This window comes from Labeo rohita, chromosome 16 (assembly GCF_022985175.1).
Source record: "Labeo rohita strain BAU-BD-2019 chromosome 16, IGBB_LRoh.1.0, whole genome shotgun sequence".
Taxonomy (NCBI): Eukaryota; Metazoa; Chordata; class Actinopteri; order Cypriniformes; family Cyprinidae; genus Labeo; species Labeo rohita.
Window position 1 is genome coordinate 7,412,727 of NC_066884.1, and position 14,301 is coordinate 7,427,027.

General features: G+C 36.0%; 1 protein-coding gene across 2 annotated transcripts in view; it reads right to left on the minus strand.

The window, feature by feature from the left end:
- Positions 1–44: 44 nt before the first annotated feature.
- The window catches only part of adam22 (ADAM metallopeptidase domain 22), an 81,504-nt gene continuing 67,247 nt past the window's right edge, over positions 45–14,301 (minus strand). The window contains exons 30-32 of one of the 2 annotated variants that reach the window (XM_051132248.1): positions 12,047–12,133; positions 8,747–8,870; positions 635–6,753 (exon numbers count right to left, since the gene is read on the minus strand). In XM_051132248.1, the coding sequence (XP_050988205.1) occupies positions 6,733–6,753; positions 8,747–8,870; positions 12,047–12,133 (232 nt within the window). In that variant the 3' untranslated portion in view covers positions 635–6,732. Of the gene's footprint in view, positions 6,754–8,746; positions 8,871–12,046; positions 12,134–14,301 lie in introns of both variants that reach the window. The other variant, XM_051132249.1, reaches the window with a different exon arrangement.

The following is a 14,301-nucleotide window of genomic DNA, read 5'->3' on the forward strand; positions in this document are numbered from 1 at the left end:
GAGAGAGGGAATTGTTCTGCAACTACACAAGAACACAGAAGACATGATTTGAATGAAAGTTTTACTTTTATCTTAAATATATTACAATACTGAATGGATACTGTATGAAAAAAATGAGCATTTATCATTTTAATTGTCAGTCTATGTACAGCACACAATGAACAAAAACAGCCATGAAGAATCTATGAATACAACACTGTGTACACGGTCAGATGCGAACACAAGAGAAACAACAAAGAGTGTGACAGTGGCTGACTGCGCATAAGGCATGAAAAAGATGTCAATTACAGCTGCAAAGAAAAAAATCACTTCCAATTAACGCTGTCCTGGATTTCAGTATGTGTGTGTGTGAGAGAGAGATTTCTGGAAGCCTGTTTCCGCCACTGACTAAAAAAAATAGGTTTTTGCGACTTTTTTTTTCATTTTATAATTGTGACATATAAACACAATTGCGAGTTATAAAGTCAGAATTGCAAGATAAAAACTTAGGATTGCAAGTCGGAACAGCGAGATTAAAAACTCAATTCTGACTTTTTTTTTCTCTCGTAAATGAGAGTTTGTATCTTGCGATTCAGATTTTTTTTTCTCACAATTTTGACTATTTCTCTGAACTGTACAATATAGTTTAATTGAGGGGGGGGAAGGACTTACGTTCTTGCGTTATAAAGTCAGAATCTTATCTTTCACAATTCTAACTTTATTTCTCAGAATTGCATCTATGTCTCAGTTGACTTCATAGCTCTCAATTGTGTTCATATCACGCAATTCAGAGAAAAAAGTAAATTGTGAAATGTATGCTCGCAGTTGCAAGAAAAAAGTCTGAATTGTGATATAAAATGTCGCATTGACCTTTTTTATTCAGTGCGCGATATAAAGTCACAACTGCAAGTTATAAAGTCAGAATTGCAAGATATAAACTCACAATTTCTCGTAATTTTGACCTCTTTTTTTCTCAGAATTGTGAGATATAAAGTCCAATTTTGAGGCGGAAAAAAACACTATGTTCTTGCAGTTGCGTGTTATAAAGTCAAAATTGCGGAATACAAATTTGCAATTCTGAGAAAAAAGCCACACGTGAGCTTATATCTCGCAATTCTGACTTTATAACTCCCAACTGTGTAAATTCACTATTATGAGAAAAAAAATCAGAACTGTAATATAAAATGTCGCAATTACCTTTTTTTTCTTTTTTATTCAGTGGCAGAAATGAGCTTCCACAGATATCGCTATAGTAGCGTGTTTTCACCATATGATAAAAAAATTATAATAAAAGAAAAATAAAATTTTCTTGCAATTCTGAGGAAAAAAAACTCAGAATGGTGACATATTATGAGAAAAGCCAGAATTGTTAAATAAAAAGCCAGTTATCTTTATTTTTATATTGTTTATATTATTATTATATAACTCACTTTCCTTTTTTAATTTTTTTTTTTTATTCTGTAGCGGGAAAATTATTTTCGACATATGAACTCGGAATTGTGACAAAGTCAGAATTCTGAGTTTATATCTTGCAATTCCACATTTTCTTCAAAATTTTGAAAATGAATTTTTAAAAAAAAAAAAAAAAATTTATTTCACTTGTTTGTGAGAAAAAGTAATTACCTTAATTATCATTATTACTATAATAATAATAATTATTATTATTGATCCTGTGGTGAAAACAGGCTTCTAAAGATCTCAGTGTGGGTGTGGTTATGGGTGAAAATATGATTTTTCTTAAATACATTCATAGGTATTTTGGTTGTGTCTTTCGATCAGGGATCAATGTGCTGAGACGCCCGATAAATCGATTAATATGACTGGCATCCGACTCGGATTTGACTGACACGTTTATTCCAGTACGAGTGTGCATTTGTTTCGGACAGGTCAGGGTCACAGTGAGCAGAGAGTATTGCTTCAGATGGTCAGTTATTATAAACAAAATAGCGAAACTATACTGAGTTATTGTTCGTGTTCTTTGTGTGAGTTCAGTCTCCTGACGGTGTGTTTAAACTGCAAATACAAACACAGAAACAGTGTCCCACGTGATGTACAAAGGCGACCTGTTACATGAAATAAAAACCTCATTTGCACAAAACCTATTGCGGTGGTAATCATTCTAAAGCACTTAATTGTCGTCGGGGTTAAATATGTACAAGTAGTAATACTGGGAAGGGGGGAAAGACTTTACAAAGTTACCTTAAAAATACTTCATATGCATCATGGCGATGTTACGGGACGTTATTCGTGGATTACAGGCAGAGTGCAAAAATTCAGTGCCGACAGGTCGGACGCACAGCAGACTATGTACAGATGAAAACTGCCATTACTAATACAATACTGACCAGAAGTAGGCGATCTATCAAGGCCGGGCGGTCACGTGACCAGAGGGATACTGCAGCGTGAAGAGTCATGCTGTAAACAAACGTCTTAACGAAATCAGAAAACCGTGATTATGGGTTCATAACAGCAAGTCTACATACATGTTATTCAGGGAGAATGTGTTTAAAAAAAAATCTCCTCCCTAAACATCATCAATGATCAAGGAAATATGTTTAGTCTTACATTCACACATCTTCGGGGTTTTAGTTGAGTATATTAGTTCAGTCTCTCATATAAAACCAGACAGACATATATTTCCTTCAGTTCTTGCATTTCGCTTTCGTTTTATCCACCTTTTGATCTAAAATCAATGCGGAGGTAAGCTATTTTTGTGTGAATGTGCGAGACTTCCGTTTCATCAGATGCAATGGGTAAATAACCCGAAGAAAAACAAAATGCAGTTAACTGTAGAACTATTTGTGCTAGTAACAGACCAGTATGTATCATTACCATAATGAATTAAAGCTTGCAATATTATGCATCATAACAGACTGTTTTGTTTAGTTAAAATAACCGGGCTGACACCGGAAACCTCGCACGTTCTGGTTAAAAATGGCTGCGCCCGCTCTTACGGTTACAATGATAAGGTGGATACAAGATAAGCAAATCTGTTCCTGTTGTTTTCATGAATGCAGCATTTATCACAAAAAAGCCAAGTACCCAAAACAATCAGCTAAATTCACATTCCTTACGCTTACTAGAGAATTATAAATAAGGTGAGATGAAGATTATGATAATGAAAATGAAACAATTACATTCGGCTTTGAGCATGAGTGGGAAAACTCATTAGAAACACCAACAGAGACAAACTAAAGCCTTGTGCACGTTACAATTCAGAAGCTCATTTCATTTTCTCTCCTCTTGTTATGGTAGCACATCACATTTAATCGACTGTGTGTGTCACAAACTTACTAGCGCAGATTTTTTAATTCATCAATTATCTTAATTTATGTTGTTGATCTAGAGGGTTTGTACTTTTTTGCACAGGGTTTGTGTCATGATTTGGTCAGTTACCCGCATGCGTGGCCATATTGGCGATCCTCGGATGTAAACAACAGCATGGATTGCATGGTTAATGTACTACTGAATGCATTGTTCTGCTAATTTATTCTGTCTAAACCACAGAAAAAACATGTGGAAGCTATTAAATCATATAGAGAAGGACTTAGTGAGCAGGAAAGGGCACATTATTTTGATAAACTAAAGTTAATAGGTGGTAAAGATCCGTACGAGCAGTATTAATTAAGATATTAGCCTAATACTTTACCTATCTGATTGGAAATGATAAAAACAAACATGAATGTTGTCAAGATTCTTGCCCTGGAAATCCTGGTTCAGTTTGGCCAACCACAAATGCCTTTTTGTTCCTCAGACAGTTTTTTGCTTGATTTGTTATAACTTCTGGTAGTCTATAGTACTCCAAATGTGTTTACTGCTCCGACCGATTAGTACAGCCCAAAACGTGACAATAATTGACCATTTTCAGCAGCAATAATCAGCTAAATATGCAAGTTTCGTTCAGCTCAATGGTATTTTTTACGTTCCGTGCCACCAATATGGCCGACTGATGATCATGAAAACACTCTACAAATTTGCCCATGCATTATTTCATTTTTGACCTCGTAATGCTTAAACAAATCACAAAGAAAAAAGTAATTGCAACTTTTTATCTCATAATTCTGAGTTTCTATCTCACAATTTTGACTTCTTTATAAGACATAAACTTCAGGAAAAAAAAAAATCAGAATTCTGAGTTTATATTTCACAATTCTGAGAAACAACTCAAGTCAGAAATTGTAGATAAAAAGTTGCAATTACCCGTTTTTCTTCATTCTGTCACAACAAATCTTCCATTAAAAATGGCAGACTTCTCTCCGATGTCAGATTCTCCAATCATCTAGTCCGCTTAAACCCGGTCTCTTGTGTTGAGTGGTTAGATTAGGATTAGCGTGTGGTTCGGACCAGGGTTGCCAGGTTTTCACAACAAAACCCGCCCAATTGCTACTCAAAACTATCACGTTTCGGAGGGGGTCCCCTGGTTTTAATTGTGTTCAAGTGGGTAAAATACACATTTTTTTGGTGGGGTACCCCTAGTAAAATTCACATTCCAGGAGCTAAATATCACGTTAATGGAATCGCTTCAACCCATGGAGATTAAAGTCCCCATGAATTTAAAATTAAATTTTGGCTTTTAGTATGAATATGTGAATTCTACACAGAATGGTATATTTATAGCAATTTGGATGAGATCTCAAATGCAACTATACCGAGCTCAACAGCTCTAGCCCAAGCTGTGATATAACGAAACACTATTAGCTATTTTAAAAAGGGGGCGGGGCTGTGGGACTGACTTCCTGTTTTAGTTGAAATTACGTCAACACATAGAATGACGCTGTGTGTTTCAAAGCACTTCAGTGGACCTTTAAAAACAACCTGTGGCAACAGTGTTAAAGTAGCCCAGTTCTACGGGAAAACTGTGGACTTGGCAACACTGGGTCAGACCTTAAAGTCCGAGTAATGCAATCCACCTTCTTCTTCAATGCGAAAGTAAGCCTATGGGTGAGACTTCCGGTTCATTATCCGCTACAGGGAAATAACGTAAACGGTAAAACTGTTAGTACTACAAACTAGTTTGTTCATAATTAAGATAATACATTTAAATAACATGGTAAGACACACTAATGTGCACTATCAGGCAGCAAAATGAGCTGTTTTGTACAGCTAAAAATAGCTGGGCATGGATGAGACCAGAGCCAAACCCATAAAATTTACAAATGGCCCGTTCTTATGATGGTGGATATAAAACACGTGTTCTGAGTTTGTCAACTCCACAAAAAAATATTTGATTAACCATGCAGCCAAATTTGAAAGATAAAAAAAACGCCAAGTAAATAAAAGTGATCAAAATCTTGAAAAAACAAGCAGCATTCTCTGCTCGCAAACGCTGGGGGCGTGTCCGCCGGCAGATCTGAAACCACGCCCACTCGTGGGAAAGCTGCCGCCTCTCTCAACAGTCAAATGCCGCCACAGGTAACATGCATTAATGTGACAAAGGCATAGTTAGCTAGCATACTGTAGGCTGTAGTAACTAACAATAATGACAGTAACTCGCAACTAAGCAGGCGAATACGCTCTAGTTATTATAGTGTTAGAGAGGGGCCATGATTTCAGGCCCGCCTAAAAATCTTGAACACAAAAATGGTGAAAAACTGTTTAACGATCTAACTCCACAATTCAGTACTACATTGTTCACAGTCTTTGCAACGTGTTTTCAGCAATACATTTCTAACATTTATAATGTGTTTAGAAACAATTCTCTGAATTGCTTTTACACAGATTTTAAATCTCCACCCATTATATCCAAAGAGATGCCAGGGTCTACCTATTACCTCTGCAGGGTGTTGGACTTTAAAATTCATTTTAGCATCTTTACACAATCTGAAATAGAAATGTGCTTATTACAATAGTATTTCTGATTGCGATGTGCTGCCATGATTTGGGACTGATGCAGAATTAATGAAACGGTGCTTCTGTCTTATAGCACGCACTAGGCTTAAGATGGATTCTGTTAATTTATGAAGACAATCACAGGACAGACACGCTCTCCACAACCAAATGTCAAAACCGAAAAATACTACACTCTCACACTTCACTCTGAATTATATGACATATGTACAAAATTCTCTGAGAAAAGATTACCGGGACCGGATGATGTTCTTGTAATGTGGGCATGGGGGGGTTCAAACGGGATTGAATCTTATCAGCCTACGAAGCTGTCCTTCAATACATGCGGCACCCTTGAGTGAAAGATCTTAAAACATTTGTACATCGTTACACTACAAGGAATCGATAAACATGTTTTCTCATGCATACAGCAGTAGGTTCTACAGTGACAGCGTGCGTTCAAAACAATAGTTAACTTCCTGCTCCTGCATGAGCCTCTTGCACCCGGGCAACAAGGGCACCAATCACAAGACAGCATGTGTTTGGAGGCGGGGCTGGTCGTATGTGGGGTCACGAGAGGGGGCGGGGTTTAACGAGGGCACGAGTGGCTGCCGTTGTCTCTGTATCTGTTCAGCATGGCTGCCATTCGGGGTTTGTCTCGTGATGAAATCGTGTTCCTGAGTCTTGTTTACGAATGACAGCAGGAATGGGAATCTGATACCGTGCTCCGCAACGTCCAGGGTAAGACGGCTCTACGCCACAAATGCTGAACAGACATCGGAGGAGACCACGCCCAGCTCTTCCATTCACTCGTCCCTTGTTTCTCCATTTGAATTCCTTATTTTCTTACTGGTTTCGTTTTCTCATTCATACAAAAGCAGAGGAAAATCCTTACGGAGTTTTGCAGACCAGTTTCGAGGAGTTCTTTTATATTGACGTTTCCCACAGCTGGAACAAATCACACACAGACAAAATTAACTCATGCTAGTAAATATAACATTATTTGCATGCTTATTATGATTATTATGGTAATGTGCAGGTGGCACAAAATCTTCAGCAAAATTAGATGTTCTTGAGTAAATATTTAAGAACTGCACTTAGGAACATTCTTAGAAAAACCTGGCCCCAGGTTTGTAGGTATCTAGTTTACTTTTGACTAAGTGCTTTATATAATCAATGGATGTACCAATGGGAAAACAAAGCTTTTCATAGCTCTGGATCAACTGAACCAATTGCTTTTGTAAAAATTATTCACTTTTTTGAAGCACTCGAAACGTCACAGGATGGCGTCATCTGCTGGTCAAAACAGTGTAAATGCATCTGATGACACTTTTTATAAAACAATTGCAAGAGTTTTGATACAACTGTAATCTATTAAATGTAACCTTCAAATTAAATACGAACGGTTCTGTAAAAATTTGTAGTCCTTGTTTTCTGTTATTAGGCAGGGCTTGACAAACAAGTAAATTAGAAGCAATTAAGTTTAATTTTCATTGTATTATATACACATAAGCATTAAAAGTCACTAAAAAAAATTAAAAATGAACCACATTTTATCCATGCATTTTTTTAACTCTAGTGTTTAAACAAAATGACCAAAAATAGTAATGGTGACTTTGTTATCTAATAATTCTGAAGTATTAAAATGTATTAAATTAATTAGAACTTAATCTACATTATAAAACTAATCAAATATGAGTTAAAAAACCATTAGAAACTTGTCCATGGGTTATTTTTGTATTTTTTTCATCAGTATTTTGAATTAGATTTTATTTTTGTTTTCTGCTTTCATGTTAATTTTAGTTAAAGATTTAGTAATTTTGTTGTGTGTTTTTGTTATTTTTATTAGTTTTTGTTGTTTTTACATATGTCTATACTGACATAATTAAAGTGAGACATGTTTACTTGAAAACTAGTTGAAATAACAAAAAAATAAATATTTTATTCAAGCTTAGCATTTATTTTATTTCAAGTAACAATTTTTTTATGGTTTTAGTTTTACAGTATAATCAGTGCTGGGCAGTAACTAGCTACTAGTAACTAGTTACAGTAATAATATTACTTTTTGCAGTAACTAGTGTAACTACTTACGAATAAGATTTCAGTAATAACATTACATCCATAAAACCGCTTGTTACTTAATTACTTTTGATGCCTTAACCATTACTGATTTGAAATCCAAAATCCAATAATTCCTAGATTTATTTTCATAATTTTATAAATGGAAATACTGCCATTGCACTGATTTTGTCAGGAGAAAATTACAACTTCTGTGGGGCATGAAGGAAAAGTAATATAACTAGTAGTTACAACTTTCTACTGTTGCTATAAAGTAATAAGTAAAGTAATATTATTACTTTTGAAAGGTGTAACTAGTAACGATTAATAAACAATTCATTTTTTGAGTAATGAGCCATAAACTGACTATAATAACCCTGATGCCCATCTAGTGGCGAACCATTGGAATTTTGAAAGTTTGATACAAGTTCTGAACTACTGCTTCAAAACAAAATTACATGTTGTAAATGTTTCGGAGTTTGCTTAAAGCAGCACTAGTGGACTGACCATCTAAAGTAAAAGTTCTACACATTATAGTTCAGAAAATGTAGTGTTATAACCCATTGAGAAACAAAGGAGCTAAATCATTATTCTGAAGAAATTGTCTAAATGTGACCCCGGACCACAAAACCAGTCATAAGTGTACATTTTTTGAAACTGAGATTTATAAATCAACTGAAAGCTGAATAAATATGTTTTCCATTGATGTATGGTTTGTTAGGATAGAACAATATTTGGCCGAGATAGAACTATTTGAAAATCTGGAACCTGAGGGTGCAAAAAAATCTAAATACTGAGAAAATCACCTTTAAAGTTGTCCAAATTAAGTTCTTAGCAATGCATGAATTACATTTTGATATAATTCCCGTAGGAAATGTCTTACCCTGGCACTCTGTCTGTTGGCCTTCCTCTCCTCATCCGGAAGGGGAGGCATGGGGTAGGGGTATCTCCGGCTGGAGGCGATGGAGCCCGTTGAAGAAGTGGGCGATTTGGCGGGTGACAGTGTCCTGAGGGCACGGAGAGATGTGACGTTAGTACTGTAGTGCGTGAACCGGATACTAGCGTTAACAAACATGGAGCTGTCACCTTTGACCCCTTGAAGAGGTCAGAGGGAGTGTTTCCACGGCAAGCCATCATCCAAAATCACTAACTTCATCAGTCCTTGCCACAAAAATACCCACTGGCTCTTACTGGAGACTGAAGCTGGGCAGATACTGCAAGCACAATGTAGTGCTGTTGGGATGTTTAACGTACAAACATACCCGGCGTCATGTGGGCTTACAAACATGGCGGACGTGATGAGGTGATTGGGTCAGACACATGTGATCATCGTCACAGAGACTATGGCAGCCAAACGATGATGACATCATAGAGTGCAAAAGCGACATATTTAAGCAACAGCCGGCATGCAGAGAGGGACACTGAGTGTGAGAGGGACAGAACAGTGAAGGACAAAAAAAAAACAAAAATGAAACACAGAGCTTTCACTACAATCAATGAGGCTTGGTTTGGTCTGTTGATGTTCACACACAGATGCACAAATACAACAACCTACACAGAGCACCTGAGTGATCACATGAAAACACATCCTAGCTATACTTCAGTCCAAAATCAAAAGAAAATATTATGTTGAGTAAAATTAATTACATAATTATGATACATATGATAATGACATAATATATATATATATATATATATATATACACACTAATAAAATCATTTTAGGAACATGATTTTCATCATTTTAATGATGATTGGCATTGTGACAATGTTTAAAGTTTCTCACACAAAACTGGTGATTTTCATTAATAGTCATTTTTACAAGGTTCACACAGATACTGTAAAATGAAATTCCAAGACTTTCAAGGACTTTTCAAGCACTATTCTTTTGATTTTCAAGTAATTAAATCAGAGATCTCACTTATCAAACAATGTCTTATCTTTTAATTTCCAAAAAAAGATAAATAAATAAAAATACACTAATAAAATGACACACAAAGTTCCGATCTAAATCAAATGACACGCAAACTTGCTCTAAAATAACTCACGATTCACACACTGAAGTTCTGATCTGAAGCAAAAGATTCATGAACCCACTCCGAAATCCCGATCTAAATCAAATTATTCATGATCTGCGGTCTGAAGTTCCAATCTAAATCAAATTACTCAAAAAAAACCCACTCCAAAATCACGCTCTAAATCAAATGAATCGCGATCCACAAAAGATTCACGAACCCGCTCCGAAATCCTGATCTAAATCAAATGATATGCGATCCACGCTCCGAAGTTCCAATCTAAATCAAATGACTCGCAAACCTGCTCTGAAACCCGATCTAAATCAAATGATTGACTCTCCGTGCTCCAAAGTTCCGATCTAATTCAAATGATTCATGATCTGAGCTCCAAAGTTCCGATCTGAAGCAAAAGATTCACAAACCCTGCTCAGAAATCCCGATCTAAATCAAATGAATCGCAATCTGCGCTCCAAAGTTCCGATCTAAATCAAATGACTCGCAAAGCTGCTCTGAAATCCCGCTCTAAATCAAATGAATCGTGATCTGCAAAAGATTTACAAACCTGCTCCGAAGTTCCGATCAAAATCAAATGACTCGAGAACCCACTCCGAAATCCCGATCTAAATCAAATGATTTATGCTCCATGCTCCGAAGTTCCGATCTGAGGGAAAAGATTCACAAACCCGCTCCGAAATTCAGATCTAATTCAAATGATTCGCAACCCATGCTCTGAAGACCCAATTTGAATAATGATTTGCAACACATCATTTCAGATCAGGACTCGGAGCACAGATCGCAAATCATTTATTAAGTCCCGATCTGAATCAAATGATTTGAATCTGCACTCGGAAGTTCCAATCTTAATCAAACGATTCACAAACCCGCTCCGAAATCCTGATCTAAATCAAATGATTCGCAATCCACACTCCAAAGTTTCAATCTGAAGCAAAACATTCACAAACCCGCTCCACAGTTTTGATTTAAATCAAATGACTCGTGAACCTGCTTCAGAATCCCGTTCTAAATCAAATGATTCGCAATCCGCGCACCGAAGTTCCGATCTGAAGCAAAACATTCAGAAACCCGCTGCAAAGTTCCGATCTAAATCAAATGACTTGTGAACCTGCTTCAGAATCCTGTTCTTAATCAAACGATGCACGATTCATGCTCCGAAGTTCCGATCTGAAGCAAAAGATTCATAAACCCGCTCCGAAGTTCCAACCTGAATCAAACTATTCACGCTCTGCGCTCTGGCTGGAGCGCTTCGAAGCGACTTTTTAATGTCATCATTCTGACTTTTAATCTGATCTGGTTTTTGCTAGTGAATCACTTGAAAGGAATGACTGAAGTCATGAGATTGAATCAATCAGAGCAGATCCAGTGTAAATGACTCACTAGTGATTCAGTTCATCTGTTTCTCTTTTTGCGTTCTCAGCCATGTTTACATGATATTGTCAGTGCTACTACTGGCTTTATATATATAAATTATTTATTTGCATTACAATAATTTAAATTTAAATTATTTAAATGCCCTTTTTGCCATTAAAATAACGTCACAATGCCAAAAAAAAAACCCCATAATGGTCCTAAAAATATTTTCTATGTGAAAAAAACATTTATTTCTGTTGGTTTTGGACTGAAATGTTATCTGAATATGTTCTTGGTTTTGTGAGATGATCATATGAAAGGCATTCCTGGATACTTGCATTACATGATTACTGATGTTTACATCAAATGATGTACTGATTATCAAATGCCTTCTGTCTCCTTTAAAGATAAGCGATCAGTTAAACGACTGTATTGTGAAGTATGAATGGAAGATTTCTAAGGACAAACATTTATGACTTATGCTTCCCAAACACTGGATATACTGTTAATCCTTGTAATTGTAGAAATGTTCATGCATATACATATGCATTACACCACTTTTAATGTGACACTGCAGATTAACGTCTAGTGTTCTAGTTTTGAAGAGTTATAACAATGAAATAATACATATTTAGAAGATCAAAATGGAACAAATATATTGAATGGAGTAGTTTCTGCCAGCAAGTGCTCTTCAAACCCTAACACTCAGTTCTCATCTCTGAAAAATTATATTTGGTCAGGGAAACGAACAACTCAGGAGGGAAACTGATGAATAGGGGACAGATATGATGTTATTGTACCTAATATAAGGTCCTTCAGTGTTTTTATTCACATCTTCTACCCATTTAGTTACATAATACTCTGATTTGACGCAAGGGGTTAAATACCTGCAGGAGGAGGATGGGGAAGGAGCGATGGTGAACAGAGAGATAGAGAAAGGGAAGGGTAGGGGAGAAGAGAAAGAACAGGAGAGATAGGAGAAACAGGATAAAGAAGGAAGTTGGTAAAAGACAGCAGCAGCACTGAAATTCTTTACGGTCCAAGATGCAGGTGAGAGAGATCAGACTACAGCACCTACACAGATATCATCAAGCTTTTTCGCATTGTGGCTGGTACAGGACAAAAAATGTAAGACTTTACAAAAAAAACAGCTGCTGTAAACGTCAGCATCCAATTGACCTCAGTTCACCCAAAAATGCAAAATTTGTCATCATTTACTTGTCGTTGCAACCCCATTTGACTTTCTCTCTTCAGTGGAACACAAATCATTATAATATTTTCCATACAATGAAAATGAAATATGGGTTAGTGAATATCTAAAATGCCAAAAAAAGAATATTCAAAGTAATCCATATGACTTGCGCAACACCTTCATAGCCATACAAAACATTTGGTAAGGAAACAACTGAAATTTAAGCTGTATTTGATGAAAATCTTCCCCTTACTGTAGCACTAATATCTCATTCACACATGTGCGTATTCAAAAAAAAAAGTTTACTACTGTTCAAAAGTTTGGGGTCAGTAAGCATTTTGAAATATTAATAAAGAACTAGACACATTAATTCAGCAAGGATGCATTGAAAAAACTGAAAGAAATCTTCTGAAACATTACAAAAATCTCAAATAAATGCAGTTCTTTTGAACTTTCTATTCATAAAAGAAAGTATCCTTACAAGATAATGCATCACAGTTTTCGCAGTAATATAATATCTACACTATATAATATTTCTTCAAGCATCAAGGTTGAATAGATGAATGCAAATTATATTTAAGAGCTCTGGAGAGATTAAGTTTATCAGTAATTATTTTTATGATCTCTTTCTCATATCATATCATATGGCCTCAGAAGACTTAGTGCATACAGTAGAATATAGTAGAATATAGAGCATGAGTCATACAGACTGCTTTTTTGATTCTTCTTAATATCTTAAAGGGATAGTTCACCCAAAAATGAAAATTCTGTTAAATTATTACTCACCTTTATGTCATTCCAAACCTATAAGATCCTGGTTCATCTTTGGAACACAAATTAATATATTTTTGATGAAATCCGAGAGCTTTCTGACCCGGCATAGACAGCAATGCAACAGACACATTCAAGACCCAGAAAGGCAGTAAGGACATCAATAAAATAGTCCATGTGACATCAGTGTTTCAACCGTAATGTTACGAAGCTACGATAATACTTGTTTGTGCAAAGAAAACAAAAATAACTTTATTCAACAATTTCTTCTCTTCCACTGATGTCATATAGAATAGTTTAATGATGTCCTTACTACCTTTCTGGGCCATAAAATGTTTCAGTTGCACTGCTGTCTGTCGTCAGAAAGCTCTTGAATTTCATCAAAAATATCTTAATTTGTGTTCTGATAATGAACGAAGGTCTCGGCATGAGGTTCATTAATCAATTACAGAATTTTCATTTTTGGGTAAACTATCTCTTTAACAGTCCCTGATTACTAAATGGTTAAGTATAAAAAAGCACTCCGTTCGTGTTCTAAAGACAGAAAGTCATACGAGTTCGGAATGACGATGTGTAAATGATGATTTATTTTTCAATGAACTGTTTCTTTAAATTTAGCAGAACTTTTCTACAACCATGAAGCTATTTAACGTTAAAGCACATCTTAGAAGTCTAATGCAGCTTGCTAATGCATTTCTCATTAAGTCTTTAAATGAATATTAGAAAATGAAGTTGTAGTATTTGTGTAGGTCAGCTGCATGTTGTTTTTAGTTTCAGTTGTGGTCAGTCACATGCGTTTGAAAAAAAGAGTTCAGGTGCAGAAACGAGCATCAAGCTGAAATCAGAATCAGAGTGTAGATTGTGTTCATACAGATGATGACAGACGTGCAGGTCAGTTTCAACGTGCTGTTCGTTCCAAAGGTTAAACCAATGCACACGTCAATGCACACCAACATTTACTCCAAACACACAGAACGTTTCAATGAATTTGTTTGCACTTCTACGCACTGTAGTACTGACATGGCATAGAGTTTAAGACTCCATGCAAAGTCCAACATCTACATCAATCACTGTACAATTTCACCACTGCAT